Source organism: Dermacentor andersoni, chromosome 9 (genome assembly GCF_023375885.2).
Source record: "Dermacentor andersoni chromosome 9, qqDerAnde1_hic_scaffold, whole genome shotgun sequence".
NCBI classification, from domain to species: domain Eukaryota; kingdom Metazoa; phylum Arthropoda; class Arachnida; order Ixodida; family Ixodidae; genus Dermacentor; species Dermacentor andersoni.
The window spans coordinates 249174-265540 of NC_092822.1; the positions used below are offsets into that span (position 1 = coordinate 249174).

At 47.3% G+C, this 16367-nt stretch overlaps 1 protein-coding gene across 3 annotated transcripts in view; it reads right to left on the reverse strand.

Annotated features, from left to right (window-relative positions):
* LOC126526909 (leukotriene A-4 hydrolase) overlaps positions 1–16367 on the reverse strand; it is a 167836-nt gene that overhangs the window by 28644 nt on the left and 122825 nt on the right. For all 3 annotated transcript variants that reach the window (XM_072284399.1, XM_072284400.1, XM_072284401.1), the window contains one exon: positions 7886–8033. In XM_072284399.1, the coding sequence (XP_072140500.1) occupies positions 7886–8033 (148 nt within the window). The remainder of the gene's footprint in view (positions 1–7885; positions 8034–16367) is intronic.

The window sequence follows — 16367 nt, forward strand, 5'->3', positions numbered from 1 at the left end:
CGTGTGTCCCCCCTTGCTCTCATGGGTGTGAACTTCGGCCTCTCAAACTTGGAGCCAAATTCACCCTTTTGACCGTCCTTAGCTCCGCGAGCCCGACGCGTCACAAACTCCTCGGCTAGCTCAGCGGCTTTAGCCACCGTACTAACGTCTGGCCTATCCAAGACCCAGTACTGCACGTTCTCAGGTAACCGACTATAAAACTGTTCCAGCCCGAAACACTGCAGAACTTTCTCGTGGTCACCAAACGCTTTCTCTTCTTTGAACCACTCCTGCATGTTTGACATAAGCCTGTAGGCAAACTCTGTATATGACTCACTTCTGCCTTTCTCATTTTCCCGAAACTTCCGACGGAACGCCTCCGCTGACAGCCTGTACTTTTTTAGCAGACTCGATTGCACTTGGTCGAAATCCTCTGCCTCCTCTCTCTTCAAGTGAGCGACTACGTTGGCCGCCTCGCCGGGTAACAAGTGAGCAAGCGCTGTGGCCACGTTTCCTGAGAGAACCCCTGCTTCTCGCACGTTCGCTCAAAGTTAACCAGGAACAAACCAATGTCCTCTCCAAGCTTAAACGGCCGCATTAGGTCAGTCATTTTGAACGATACTCGTTCTCTTGCACCGTGTGCCTCACTTCCATTACGAGCGCGTTCCATCTCTACCTCGAGACGCTTCATTTCCAAAGCGTGTTGACGGTCACGCTCCTCTTTCTCTTTTTGCTCTTTACGTTAGCGCTCCTGTCTTTTTGCCGTCTCCCTCTCCTCAATGGTCTCAAGGCATTCCGACAGCTCGTCATCCTCAGCTTCTAACTCAAGAATAGCATTTAGCAGTTCTGGTTTTCTGAGTTTGTCTGAGACATCCAGACCCAACTCTCTTGCAAGCTCCAGCAATTTCGGTTTGTGCAACGACTTCCAATCCATGGCTGCTCTGAATGCTGCTTTCTCTACTGCCTACTATTGTCTTGCCGCAAACTAACCCGGCAGCAACGACAACCACAATTACCAGCTCTGTTTCTGACACTAACAAAAGCCTGGCAAAACTCAGAAGAATGTCCCGCACTCACCAAACCTCGCAGCCAAGAATTCAGCGCAGTTGTTCCGCTGCAGGCAACCAGTCATCACACAGGGCTTGTTGCACTGCTCCCGGATGGTCGTTGTGCTGCTCAGCATACAGTCGACCGCATATCTTCGCTCTTGGCCTCCGTTGTCGCGATCTCACCGCTGACAACCAGTTGTTGCACCTGGGTCGCAAGCCCCAAGGGTAGCGTTGGCCTGGCGGCCTGGGGCACAGCTGGAAGCATCCGAAGGTCCTGGCAAAGGATGAGTCGACTGCTAACAGAACAACTTGTTTATTATAGCATCACAAAAGAGCGGCCGGTCAGGTTGACCGAAGTGGAGAGACGGGAGACCACGTTACTCGACGGAAGAAATCGAAGCCTCTCTCTTGGCGTCCGGGGGCAGCTGCTTTTATACTCTCGGAGTCGAGGGCAAGAAGGAACGGCTCGTATGAGGCGCCCGTGATGGGGGCGCACGGACACGTGACAAGAAGTGACGTATCCGCCGGGCCGGCGCCGGTCAGACCTCCTCGCTTCACCGTTGGGGAGCTCCTCTCCCTGGCTGCCGTGCTTTGACAAGCGTGGGCACCAACATGCACACACACACGCACACACGAAGACACGGGCATTGAAACATGTTGGGACGCGCTCAGCAGGAGGCGTTGCGGCAGCGCTGAACTGGCCAAAATGTCCGCCGCTTTGAACGAAGCCCCGGCGTCCGTTGCATCTGCGCCGGCTATACCGCACGTCGGAGGCGAAACGTAACAGCACGTTATTAAGTACACTGATTGTTCCTCTGGAGTGGCGTACAGGATTCCTTGCACGTGTGGTAGCGTCTACATCAGAGAGACTGGCCGGTGTGTAAATATCAGGCTATGCAAATATGCCAATTCTTTAAAGTAAGTGGTGTCATCGCATCTTGCCAGACATATTTGTGGTTGTGGCTGTGCACCTTCTTTTGAGGATACCTCAATCAATGTGAGGCTTTTGAGGCATATAGCATAGTCAAGAACAAAACAAGAACACGTGTGTAAATCAGCCATCACTTTCCCTATCAAACAAAGAGATTACAGCCATTGATTGCTTGTGAATATGTGATTTTCTACACGTCATCCACACGAGTTTCATAATCACTGTCTATATACATATAATCTTTATTTTCCAATAAAAACTTTCAGTTGTTAGACCAGTGCCTGTCCTGTATTTTTTATCATGTTTCATTTTTAAGTTTGCTGCCAAAGAATGGAAGAGCAATCTCTTAAACTCCAGCATAGCATGCGAGGGGCTGGGAGTAACATTGTATCGTCTGATTACAAAGTGAGGGGGCTTTCACAGGAAACTTCAGATTTGGCTAAGTTTAGTGGGAAGGGATGATTATTCTCCCTTCAAGCTTCTGAGTGACACTGCAACGTCTGGGACAGTGCCGAGCCGACAAAGAAACAATAGTGGCACATTTGAGCACACTACAGTGCCACCTAATGTGCTACTTCCCAGACTCTGTTCTAGACATATGGCTTGTGGCCCCTTTTCTGGCAGATTAACCTGCGTCACTCATGAAAGCGTTGATGCTAAAAATGAGCTGATACAACTTCTAGCAAATGCTGCAGTGAAGGCAAAGTTCACCACCATGGGCCTCAGACATTTTGGTTGAGAAGAGCTGAAACGCTGCCCCTGTCCTATGAAAAGGCTGCAAGACTGTTTTACAGTTCTCAACAACATATGCATGTGAACATGCATTTTCAAGACTTGCTTAATTTCCGGTTAATTCTATTTCGAATGAAGGTCTTGGCTGGCAGCCATGCATTTCTATGGGCCCAAACTTTTGTCATTTGAATCCTAAAATTGGCCTTTGCCAGATAATTCAAACTTGACCAGTTAGCACGTATGCTGACCCCTACGGTGACCCCAATAGTGGAAGCCGTCAAAAATGCCAATTTTCGGCCTGGCATGGGCAGATATTGAAGTAATAACTGCTGCTCGCAATGTTCGATTACGGTATTTATCCAAATCTAACACGTGGCCCCCACCCCCTCCCCCTTTTTTTCGAGGAAATTGGGCCAAATGTTGCCTGCGTGGTGCAATTCAATAAAAAACCAGAACAGCCTTTGCGGCATTTGTACGCTTTACCGCATAACACAAATGTATTGCAGCGAAGGTGACGACAACCGTGTGGTGAAGCTGAATTTAGAAAATCGGGCACCATTGTGCAAAATAGATGTTTGCCCATTTTTCTTGCTAAAAGATCAGGCACACGTTAGATTTCTACATTTTTTAGGCGCTTTGATGTCACTTCTACGTTAGTTTTCTACTTTGGACACATATAAAGTGGGCGCGTGTGATTTGGGGACGTGCGAAAATCAGGCAAATACTGCTAAATGGATTGACGATGCGCTTCTTCTTCACCTTGTTCAATTTGACTGCGGTGTAATTCAATCATTTCCGTCATCCCCGTTAGGGCTGAATTAACGAACGCCAACTGTACTTGGATTTAACAATGAGAAGCTGCCCCACGGTCAACTTTTGTGCGTGTTCTATGGTAAAATAAACCGTTTACTACAATGTTTCCGCGCCGCATTATTGGCTGTAACAATAAATCTGGCTATCGGGTGTGTGTGCTGAAAAGAAAAGGAACATGAAATCCAGAAAAATAATAAAACTGTGCATATACCATGCACTGTGGGAATAGATGTTTGTGTAAATTGAGTAATTGTGTGCATGGGGTCTGGAGCGTACGTGTAGTGACAACAGCAGCACGACGACGACCACATCGAAGACAATTGTATGGCAGCAAAGGCTTTATTTCTATATTGGCATTATTTGTTCGCTAGTTCAATGGGAGCTTATGACATGACGATTGTTAGGTTCTACATGGGTAGTGGACGAGTGTAAGCAAGAGAAACACGGATTGTGATGTCATTGGCCACTGCTTCGCATTATACAATCGTATGTACCCACTATGTCATGTAGTGTATGTTAGAACGACAATGATCTGTACTCCAGCGAAGAAATGTTAAGAGATTAACATGGGCGATTATGAATTTAGTATGTCACACAGTTTATACATATATTATGAGAAAAGAATGGGGGAAAGTGGGCTGGCCCCGGAGATAGTGCAGTCTAACACTGCGCCAAGGAAAGAAGACCACAAAGTGGCACGTGGCACATGTGCTGAGTGTTTCAAAGAGCTGGCTGCCTTTGGAACGAGAGAGGTGTACGCGCGATTGTGACTTAGTAGTTAAAGCACCGGGCTGCTGTGCTTGACGGGAGAGGTACAATCCCACTATCGGTCATGCATAATTTTCTTTTTATGAAAGCGAGGTGAGACAGGAACCTACCTATCTAAGACAAAGAGCAAAGATTGAGACAAAGAATGCTTCACATTAGAGAAAAATAAACACGAACCATGGCATTCACTTGCGTGCCCCTCACCTTAGCCACACTGTCATTGAGCCACGCGCCCTCATGCCCCTGTCCTGGCTGCCTTTCACCCCTCTGATACACAAGCCAACTGCGCCCACATTTAAGGGATGGAAGAGAGACAGTGAGGGGCGTGTGAGGCCAGCACTGTGTAAGGCGATGTGAAGGAGACAAAGGCGTGCCATCCGGAATGCGTGGTGCGAAGGCAGGTGTGATGAAGGTGTGAGATTGACAACAACTGTGGCTGCAGATGTTTTTGTTTTTTAAGAATTTTGTGTCCTGTTCCTTTCAGCTCAACCCAGTAGCCAGATTAAATTGTCATAACCGATAAGGCAGCATGGGAGCATAGTAGTAAGTGATTTCGCCATAATACACATACAAAAGTTGGCAGTGCATCGAATTGAATCGAATTCTGGGGTATTACATGCCAAAAGCACAATATGATTATGAGGCATGCCATAATGAGGGATTTGATTGGACAAACTTTAATAAAAGTCCAACAGGACGCACGTCAGCGCGCAGTGGGCATCTCCCACGCAGGGACCGACAGGGATTACCTGGCGGCCGCTGCGCGAGCCTGCTGGACGGCCCATTGCTGGTCTTGTAGGAGCGGGCTTCGTATGGTCTTCTCCCGCTTGCCGGAGGTAGAGTTGGGCAGAGCATTTGCGCACTCCCAGAGCATGCGTGCGAGTGTCGCCGTAACCCCGCACGAGGGGCACGCATCACCGGCGTAGACGTCCGGGTAGATGTGTAAGGTGGCGGGGTTTGGGTAGGTATGTGTCTGTAACAAGCATAGCGTTAGCGCCTGCGGCCTCTTTAGTTTGGAGTGCGGGGGCGGAAAGAGACGTCGTCACCAGTAAAAGTGTTTGGTGATATCATTGGGACTCCGAATTATTCTTGACCCCTTGATTATTTTTTATTATTTTGGAATCTTTAACGTGCCCCCAATGCACGGGAAACAGGCATTTTTGCATTTAGCCCCCATCGTAATGTGGTCTCCGTGGCCAGGATTTGATCCCGCAACTTCGTGCTTAGCAGTGCAACACCATAGCGGCTAAGCCAAGGTGATGCGAGACAGTGCGTCGGCTGCTCATTGTTATATCAGATATAATGTTGGATGAAAAACTTTATTTATCTCTCATTAAAAAGAAGGGCGCAACGGAATAGAGGGTGGCAGAGAAACTACTTGACGTAGGCCTCCTCTATCCTCTCAGCCCACTCCAGGATGGCCTCCTGAAGGTCGGGCCTCGAGCTGTGCAAGACAGCCTCCCATTGCTCCTCACTAGATATTAATTGCTTGAGGAAAGGGGGAAGGGGGTGCTTAGGGCACCCCCACATGATGTGATTTAAGTCTGCTTTGGGAGAGATGCAGAATTTGCAAGAAAGGTAACATTATAAGTGGGTTTAACCGTACTTATATTATTTGCTGCAGTATTGTACACAGTGTATTGTTTGTGCAATTAATAAACAGTGTCCATTTCATGTTGCAAATACTACTTCCATTCCTTGTTTGCGACATCACACATAAGCTACCCTCTACCCCCCACCCCCTACCAGGGCCACACGACAAGAGATCCCCAAGATACACTCATTGCAAACTATTGAACTAGGATGTGAAGATCCTTTTATATTAATTGTGAGAACAGCTCTTTAATTTTTGAGAAATATTCTAAAGGTATTTCATTTGATTTACTTCTGGCACTCTTCGATTCAGTTCCGATTCGGCTTCGGAACTTATGGTTTACACACCCCTAGTAATGATGCCTCAACAGGCAAAAACTGGTAAGAGCGGCTGTAATACTTTGTGGCAGATGTAACAGTTTTTATGAATTTGAGGATAAAAAAGAACTGTTTTATAGAGCACAAATGTAGGACTATGAATAGTAAAAATTCATATTCAGATTTGTAGATACTGATGTAGCAAGTTCCACTAAAGAAACCCCATTTGCATCACCGTTTAGCAGCAGTATTCCCACTGCTACTCTACCAGCAGAGGTATTGTGATGGCTGTTGTAAGTCTGCACATCTGGATGGAATGCAAAAGATAAAATGACTTTTCATTTCACTATATTTATTTCAATTGCTCTCACAAATTTTTGTTCAGAGTGCATACAAAAGAAGTAAACTTGAGGCAAAAAATTTAGCATTGTGTTGCAATAAAACTTTGGTTTGGGTTAGTTGGTTCATTCTTAAAGTATAGGGAGGGCAGTGTTAAAAAATTCGACAAAGAAGGAACACATCAACTGTACAGGCACAGCACTTACGTGTTTCCTCTTAGTCTGTGTTGTTTCGTGGTGCCCTCTCTATAATTAAAACAAACTAACATCTTTTTTCTTAACCCTTTCACTGTCATGGACGTACCGGTACGTCATCGCGCTTCCCCCCCCACGGTGTCACTGACGTACCGCTACGTTCTCTATCGTGCGTTCAAAATTTCGCGCCTGAGCACAAAGCTGGCGCTCCTGAATTGGCCACGTGATCTGTTGACTTTTTCTACAAGTTCGTATATTCTCCCCGACCTGTGTTAACCCATGTATTGAAGAGTACGGTGCGACTGCCACTCCCCACTTTCTCTTTGCTGAGTGGCGCGGTGGCTCCGCGTTAGCTGGATCATGCGTCGCGCGCATGTGGTTATGGGTTCAAGGGTTGTTCTGCCATCTCCGCTGGTTTGAATGTTTTTATTTTTCTTCTGTTGGTGTGTCTGCTACGCCGCGTCAAGTTCAGGCGCACGTGCCTTGCCTCTCCGAAAAGTGTGACTCGATTGCTGCTTTCGCTCTCTCGCCGAACCCTCGCTTCCGACTTGCAGCAGTAAACGTAAAGCCCTTCGAACTTTGTTTAGCCTTTTTCCATCTCCCTCTGTCTTCTTGATCACGCAACGTCCCATTTCTCTCCGTTGTGCGGGCGACTGAAAGCGCATCCTCCCAGCGCGCGGTTACTTTCGGATGGCTGAGCGCGCGGGACCTTCGTCTGCTCATTGGTGCGGTGGCTCAATTCCGATTTAGAATACGAGCCGAGCTCGGATTCGGACTCGGACAGAGTCGCATGCGAGGAAGAGGGTTCCGCATCGTCAGATTCGGATGTTGAACGGATTTTATAGTCAGGCTGATGATGATGATGATGTTTACTAACAGCAGCTGCAGAACACTGAAATGTGCATATAGCATTGACTACGTTATTTGTATACCAATCGTAATCAAAAATAAATTGCTATGTTCATTCCCTGTTATGCTCGTTCCCTGAACCCAAGCTGACACTGGGGGTGCGTCACGGCCAGAAAGGTCCGACAGCGAAAGGGTTAACTCTTCATACAGATGGTCTTTCTACTCCCACTCTTTCCTGCAGCAGAAAAGGTACCACAATTTGCTAAAACATTAAGGTAGCAGGCATCATTAACAGTTGCTCTTATAGTTGTACTGCTTACTTCCTTCAGCAGGAGTGACAGAAACAAGCTCCTTTGGCCAGGCTGAAGGGAGGAAATATCTTCAGGTGAGAAGCTTTTGGAGTCGGTTCCTGGATTGGCCCATTTAGCACACAGTTGCTCGCACGGTATGACTAGTGCTCGGCTGTAACTGTGGGGAAAGAAAAACTCATGGTTCATGCTGCTCCAATGTTTGTTTAACAATTAGCTAAAATAAATAAGGACACAGGTGTAAACAAATACACAAGACAAGCACACCAGGATGGATGAGTCCCTGCAGTGGCTTGTTCATTCAATTTTCAAGCCAGAGACAAGCTGAACTCAAGCATACATGCACCCTTATCATAAAGTAGGCTAGCAACACCAGAGAATTCCCTGGCAACTAAGCAGGGCTGCTCGACATATGCGCAAGGCACTTCCCCAAAAGTCCCCATGAGCATGTTAGACACCTTACTTTTTTCCAACAGCACTAGTGCAGTATAAGGTGCTGTTCGTTGTTTTAAGCAGGACATTCTAGGACAGTGTCGATAGCTGGTCTTAATAATGTAACAATGACTTGTTTATTTTGTGCAATACAGTCGAACCTGTTTATAATGAATTCAATAGTTCTACAAAACGGGGTCACTGTATTGGTAGTTCGTTATATGTGAATTTGCCCTTCAAAACACGAAAAAATTAACGACACTGTAACTGCCGCCGGCAGTTATGATTTGACACCACTTTAGACTGAAACTAAGCTTTTCAGTGCCTTACAGGAATTGCGTTCATCTATTTCATTGCGATGCTATAGCACAGCACAATTTGGGCATAGAGGCCGTATTGCGGCAAAGTCACTTTTGAACTTTGTGCACGTAGGCCGCCACTTTCGCTTTCTCTTTCCTATGAGGGCACTGTACAGCAGCAGGACCATGAAACATTTGTTGCTAACTGCACCAAAGCAGACCAAGGGCTCACCCGGTTGGTCTGTTTGGGCGGTAACTTATGTCCTCTCTCCTGGTGGCTTAAGCCAACAGCAGTGGCGGGGATGTGAGGAGAAGCTCTCAGACAGCGACATGAACGGTGTGTATTGAACTCCCATAGCTTCATACAAGAACTACTAGAGGGAACTCTGGCGCTAGTGTCTACGGGAGCTGCAATTGAGGCAGTTCAGCCAGCATGGGAATTATTGGAAGTACATGGATTTGCCTAAACTTCATCCTTCTGGCTTCAAACGGCTCCGTGACTTTGTAAAGTTCGTCATTTTCAACAAAGTACTGTGTGACAAACAATTCAGTAAACATTATTAAAATTGTCCGATGGCAGGATTCGAACACAGGACCTCTGGCATGGAGGCCCGATATCAAAAACATTGCGCCACAGATGCATGCACCGACAAGAACCATAGAATGTCCGCATTAATCTCTCGCGGACAAGTCAATGCATTGAAACACTTGGTGCGTTTTGATTTGGTCACCTCGACAGGCTGAAACACTGCAATTAGTAGTGACTGTGTGTTCGCAGAGTCTTGTGCACTTAGAAAAGTATTGATTGCTCTGAAATTTAGGACAATGAAGGCAGATAAAGCGCAATAAATGAAGTCACAAAAATGTCTGAAGCCAGAAGCACGAAGACCAGACAAATCCATGCACTTCCCATCATTCCTATGATGGCTGAATGATTGTAACGCCAAAGTTTCCTTTAGTAATTATTGTAGGAAACTCTATCTGAACTCTGGTTCACCCAGTCAGCCATATTGCTGGCCAGCCCCGCTGAGGGTTCTCGACCAGACGTGGGTGCACATTTATTCACTGCTCTGGTTCTGGAGGCTAGATCAAAGAGACGTGGCTCACTTCATGTCAGTGGTTGTACTGCGCCGGTTTGCCTAGCTTCGGCTACATCGAGCTGAAGGAACGTGCTCTGGTAGCACGGTCGTTGGGAGCCATCCGTGTCCTGTGTAGTGCCATGTTACAGCATTCTTTTATACTGTTTTGCCACCCTCGAATTGCGGGAGCTCCGGCTCATGCACATGGTAAGGACAGGATGTAGCAGCTAGACAATGCCACGGTAGTCGTATAATAAATCCCTTGCTTGCACTCTGGGCTTTCTCCTTGCGGCGGTCTGTCTAGCTCCTAGTGGAGACTGAATGAAAGTCCATATCGAGCACTGCGGCTGAGCCGATGGTCTCATTAAGGGCTTGGATCCTCGGATCCACGCAGTGGTCTTGGCGACTCCCGGTGGAGCACAGCAATATAGAGACCACAACCTTGACTTTTGTTTCCGGCACTTTTCCGGAACTAACAGCAAGTTTCCATTAAAGACATCATCGAAAGAACGAAATGCAGCATCTTAGCCCCTTTGAAACGGCACCCCCTGGTTGCAATCACCTCCCATTTTCAGGGTATGAGTGCATTTGCTGCTATTTCTTGTTCAAGAGCTTGTGGTCTATTTTACTATCAGTGGGATACAATTGGATTCTGCATACGATAGTAAAGCATTCTATTCGCAAGGAGTGGAAACTACTGCAGCATGTTGGCATTTTGCTAAGTCTTGCCATTATGGCTGCAGCATCAGCCAGATGCACATCAGGAGCTGCGAAGTTAATTTTTTTATGTCACTTTAGCTGAAAAAGTGTGACGTTTGAAAAGCAGAACACCTTTGCGAACCGTTATCAGCAACAACATGAATGAAGTGTCGATGAACCATAACCGCTGACTCTCTAATTTTGCGTGGCGGTGGTGTGTCGCGTCGCGTTCAAGCCGACTCGGGCCGCGTGAATATCAGCAGCAATGCTTGAGCAGCTGTTGGTTCAAATTGGTCCAAATCGTCCAAACAGTGTACATAATGTAGCGCATGCGGTGCCACACGAAAAACTGTGCTAAAATGAGAATTCCATCACTGCAGTTTCCGAGATTGCATGTGGAGCCACCAATGTGGCACACGGAGAACTCTGCACAAGTGTGCTGCCGTCGTGGCCTCTGAGATTAGAGGCCACGGCCACTATACGTAGTAAGGTTTCACCCTGAAGCAGGCTGGAGATGTGACTTGATAGCATGGTTACCCTAGCATGGTTGAAAGCGAGCAATTTTCCATGTGGCTTCTGAAATCTTCATGCGGCAATAGTTCATTGCAGTGGTCGATTCTTCGGCGCAGTCGGACTGCAGCTAGAGGAAGGGATGATGCGCACTGCTCCGTCCACTAAGTTCAATCGCGCTTCCGTGCTTCAGAACTTCGCATGCACCCTTCCTTTAGTACAGTGAAACCTTGTTAAACTGTACCCGCCTAAGGAGTAGTTTCGTTTTAAAACTTGTTAAGTAAAATCCCCGACTCAGCGGCATTTGAACATAATGCATTATTTATCCGTCTAAACTGTACCAGCTTACTGCGTTTGTATTGGTTAACACCTAGTGTTTCCCCTTTTCGTAGTGAAATCACGGCGGTACGTCGGCCTGGCAGAACAATGAGCCTGAGACTGGAATAGCCTCCAAATACAAACGCAGAGGGTGCTTGGAAGGGTGAAGCCATATAAACATCAACATCTTTCGGCGCCGTGCCAGAGTCAGAGAGCATTGTGGCCTGTCTTATGGCGCCGTGCAAGCTAGGGGGGGAAATGAACTGTTTGCATTTATTGACGTTATTTGTTGGTGACATATTGATGGCATACGACAGTCGTGACTTGACACGAAATGTTACCTTGCTTGACGCTTTATGCAATCCTTTGTCTCCTCGGCATTAAGTGCACACTTCAGCGCCATTCTGGGTTGTAGCATTGTAGCTCACAAAACTGCCTCCTCTCTCTCTCTATTCCCTTGCCAACATTTTCTCCACCTCCTCCCTCTACTGTCACTGCTGTTGCAGGTGAGCACGGAGACAAGCGCAGCAGCTCCTGCACTGCTGCATTTGTGGGGGGTCACGTCTAGTTACAGCGTCCAGAGGGCATTGTGCACATGCGACGTGGTGTAAATGTTGACACTCGGGTCTTTCCTTTGTGCCACACACCTGTCATGTACTAACATGATAGTGTTAAGGGGCCCGTGTCGCAGAAAATCCGGTGTCGACGCCACGGGCGTCGCTTGGTGAATAATCATTCTGAACCACAACTGCACAGGCCCTCCACGTGACACATATCTTGGCTTACATTCTTTACAAAGTTATTCCTTGGAATTTTGGGAATGACAGCTCATGCCTTTTATGTTTTTGTGACATCGCCACGTCTCAACCACGTCCCGATGTGGACGGCGCGAGTTCTAAAGGCTGGGTAGGAAAATGGTAAATGCTGTGAAATGCGGTGGTTATAACTGATTGATTATTATGTCTAGGATCGTTATAAATGAGTTCGGCTGTACTACCGTATTTATTTGAATCTAGGCCAATAGTTTTTTTCAAATAATCATATTCCAAACTCTCGGGTCGGCTTAGATTCGAGGATTTTAAATAATGCGCCAGTTTTTCATTGAAAATGCTAAATATGGTGCATAGCTAGCGCCATTTAGAAAAGTCAGTATCGCAGCTGCTACTAGCCGTGCCAGTAGCCAACCGTACATAAGCGAGGTCGCCATTTCGACCTGTGTCGTGTTGGCTTTATCGGTGCGCGGCGTGGTGTTGTCGCGATGGAACCAAGTAGGACATGCCACTTTCAAGCGAAAAGTTGTGATAGCCGCAGAGGTATCGTTGAACCTTCAAGCTGGGTGGGACTTCGGCGTCGACGAGAAAAACGTCCGTCGTTGGAGGGGACAACGAAAGCAGCTTTTTGCGTGCGCCGCAACGAGGATGGCATTTAGCGGACCAAAGAAAGGCCGTCACCACGACGTGGAGACAGTTTTGGCCGACTCTGTTCGGACGCGGAGAGCAGCTGCCCTTCCAGTGACAACAGAAGTGCTCCAAGCGAAAGCTAGGGAACTTTCGAGGGAGCGAGGCCTAACGCCAAAGGATTTCAAAGCCAGCCGGGGCTGGCTTCAGAAATTCATGAAGCGCTTCGGCTTCAGCCTCCGACGTTGCACTTCAATCACCCAGAAGTTGCCAAGCGATTTCAAAGAAAAGCTGATAGCTTTTCAGGGCTACGTGCTGCGAAAGAGAGAAGCGGCAGGCTAAAACCTTGGGAAAATCGGCAACAATGACCAGACAACTGTGTATTTTGATATGCCAGTGGTGTGCACCGTGAATGAAAAGGGTGCCAAGGAGGTGAAGGTGCGCTCTGTGGGCTACGAGAAGCAGCGTGCAACTGTGATGCTGTGCTGCACAGCTGATGGACATAAGCTTCCCCCTTATATGATTTAAAAGGAAGACACTGGCTTATCGAGAAACGTTCCCAAGAAATGTCATTGTCCGGGCAATTGAGAATGGGTGGATGACGGGTGCGATGGTGGAAGAGTGGGTTAAGATTATGTGGCGATGGCGTCCAGGAGCCCTTTTAACAAAGAACTCGCTCCTTGTCGTCAACTCTTACCATGGGCACTTGACCGACAACGTGAAGGCTGCACTCGCCCAAGCGAACACGAACCTCGCTGTCATACTGGGTGGCATGACAGGCCAGTTGCAGCCACTTGATGTCTGCATCAACAAACCTTTCAAGGATCGTCTGCGGAAATATTACATGGACTGGTTTACTGACGAAGACTACATGCTAACGGCAATGGGCCGCATCAAATGTGCATCGCTATCGCAGCTGGTGGGCTGGGTAGCTGGGCTGGGGCTAGGTACTTTGATCGTGCCCGCCTTTCAAAAGTGCAGCATATCTAATGCGCTTGACGGTACTGAAGATGGTGCACTGTTTGAAGGTGACAGTGACAAAGAACACAGCGACGACGACTTTGAATGAGCTCTGCAAGTTCAGATTCAATAAATGCTGTTTGCATTTTGTGAACGCTGTCCTCGCTTCTTTTGTTTGGCCTACATTCGAGGTAATATGTATATATATATTTTTTTGTTGGCTTCGGACTTTAGGGGGTTGGCTTAGAATTGGGGTCGGCCTAGATTCGAGTAAATACGGTATAATTTCTGCATGTTTGCACAGCAGATAAGGCAACAACTGCATGATGTTTCATTTTTACTCACACCCGACAGTGTGGACTTAGGACCACACTGATAGGTGCGGAACTTTGGACCGCCGAGATATTGGTGTTAGTAACAGGTGGTAAGACGTGGTGTCCTCTTGATGTCAAAGTGGGGACAGCACTCCCTGTGTCTACTGCCATGGCACATGCAAGCATGCACCCAAGTGTAGTGTTTTTACAAGCTGTGCTTCATATTATAAAAAGATGCTTCGCAGCTTGCGGTTGTCGGAACCAACTCAAGTGTTGTTTTCAAAGTTGCTCAGTCTTGCAAATTTGTGGTTTGCATTAAAGCCCCTCCATCCACGCGCCACTGCCGCTTTCTTAAGTAGCGACAACCTTTGTTGTGCGCCGCCTTTTCCCCTCACACCAAATCCGGTTCCGGCATTTCCGGTTTCAATATTTCCGGTTCCGGCGTTTCCGCTTCCTGGAGTTGCGCTGCGGGAATTTCCGCTTTGACTGCCGATAGAGAGACACCCGCGCGTGCTTAGCAGAGCTGTGGCAGTCACCATGAGAAGAATGCAAAGGCGACAAGCTGTTGTATTCCGCTGAAGTAGTAGTTTGCGGTCGCTGTTTTCCAAATGCACGAAAAACGGCAGTGGTCTCCAAGCGCCCAGGCACTACATTCCACTGTACGTTGTCTCTCGTGGCACAACCTGTCGCAGGTTGACGCGAAGCAGCGAACACGATTAGATCGCTGATTACAATAGGCGGTGGTTCTTGGACGGAATCGCATTCACAGTTTAAACCGCAGCTGGTGCAATTAAAGCCTCTCCATCGACGCGAAAGTAAACAACGCTAAAAAAACATAGCGTCACTTCCACTCTGAACAGGAAGCTGCAGCTACGGATATTCCGCTTGACGCTGGAAGCTAAGGGGGTGAGTGGGAGAGGAGCATGGAGGAGGAGGGTAGGTTGGCGGTACTTAACCTGGTCGGCGGAAACGTGTATGGCGGGGCTTTACTTTGCATATCTAAGGCTACACAAAGCTGAAGTAGTCCATGGGTCTTCAGACCGAAAGCTGTCCCATGTCTGCTGCCAAAATTTTGAGAACGAAAGTGCTTTTAAATAACACGTGCATATATTTTGCTTAAAACAAACACTTTATTAGTAAACATCTCGAGTACTGCCTAAGGAATTACGAGGGGAGGGGGTCTCTGTAGAAGGACTCGGTAAGACAGCAAAATACAGAACTATACAGAATTATGCAGGCGAGGAACAGACAGACTCGCAAATCATATACATAAAGTTAAACATACATATATGTAAATAAACTCACGTAAAGTCCCATGGTACAAAGCAGCTGTATGAAGCGTAAAGCTCACATCATGTAGTGGTGTTAAACAGTGCATTTGAAAAAGTAATCGCTCTCTGTTAGCCCTGGACTGAGGGCCCCAATAAAAAGATTTACTCTTTCTCTCTCTCCAAAGAGCTTGAATCAGCAGGACACTATGTACTGTACTTACACTTGATCCTAAGGTGTACCCAATTATCACGGGCTTAATGAAAGTGTACCTGAATCTAACATGCCACCAAATGAAAGCGGCATGTCATCGTCATTTGTGCTTCATTGGCCACAGATATCAAGCACATGGGAGCAGCATTCCTGAGTGATCACTTTAGATACTGCTATTACTTTCGCGAGACTCTGTATCGGACTTGTCGCAGTGTGCAGCTGACAGTGTGCGGGCACTATGTGCAGATAGCAAGCTTGGCACAACACCAGAATTGCTGGCGGCCAATTACACCATCATATTTAGTGCCAAGTTGCGTGAAATCTCGCGAAAGTGATAGTATCTCTGAAAGCTATTGGCGAAGAATACCGCTCTAGACCCTAGCAGAGCACAAAATCAACCTTCACAAAAGCATGCTCTGTTGCTAATGCCTGATAGCGATGACGCTGTGTCTTACAGCATGTTGCTGCTAACGCCACAAATGCGGTTTGGTTTCACATCCGATAGTAAGGCGCAGGCAATTTTCCAACACAGTTTCTCGAGAAGAAGAAAAAGAATAGGAGCATATTAGATTTGGGTAAATACAGTAATTTGATGGCCATCAGGAGAAGTGACACTCCTGTCTTTGTGTATTGATATAGTTACGTGAACCAACAAGTGGGATGTCTGTTGTGGAGACGCTCGACTCTCACAAGTCACCTAATGTTGTCCCTGGATAGGTCTCATGTCTGCTGTAATCCAGCTTCTCTGCATAGCTGAGCCCCGGCAGCGGGCAGTGTGGTTGCAGATTAGCATGAGAAATGGCACAAGTGTTGTGCTGCTATAGCCACCTAACAGCAAGGTCACTTGGGCGTGAAATGGAATAGGCTCTTCCTCTTGGGCTTGGGGTTGGCAAGCAGTGTGGTCGTTTCGCATGTGTACCAACTTCCACTTTGCGGGACTGTCCCGGAAAAGGCTTAGGAGCGGGATACCGGAATGGACGAACATGATCATTTAAACATGCCAC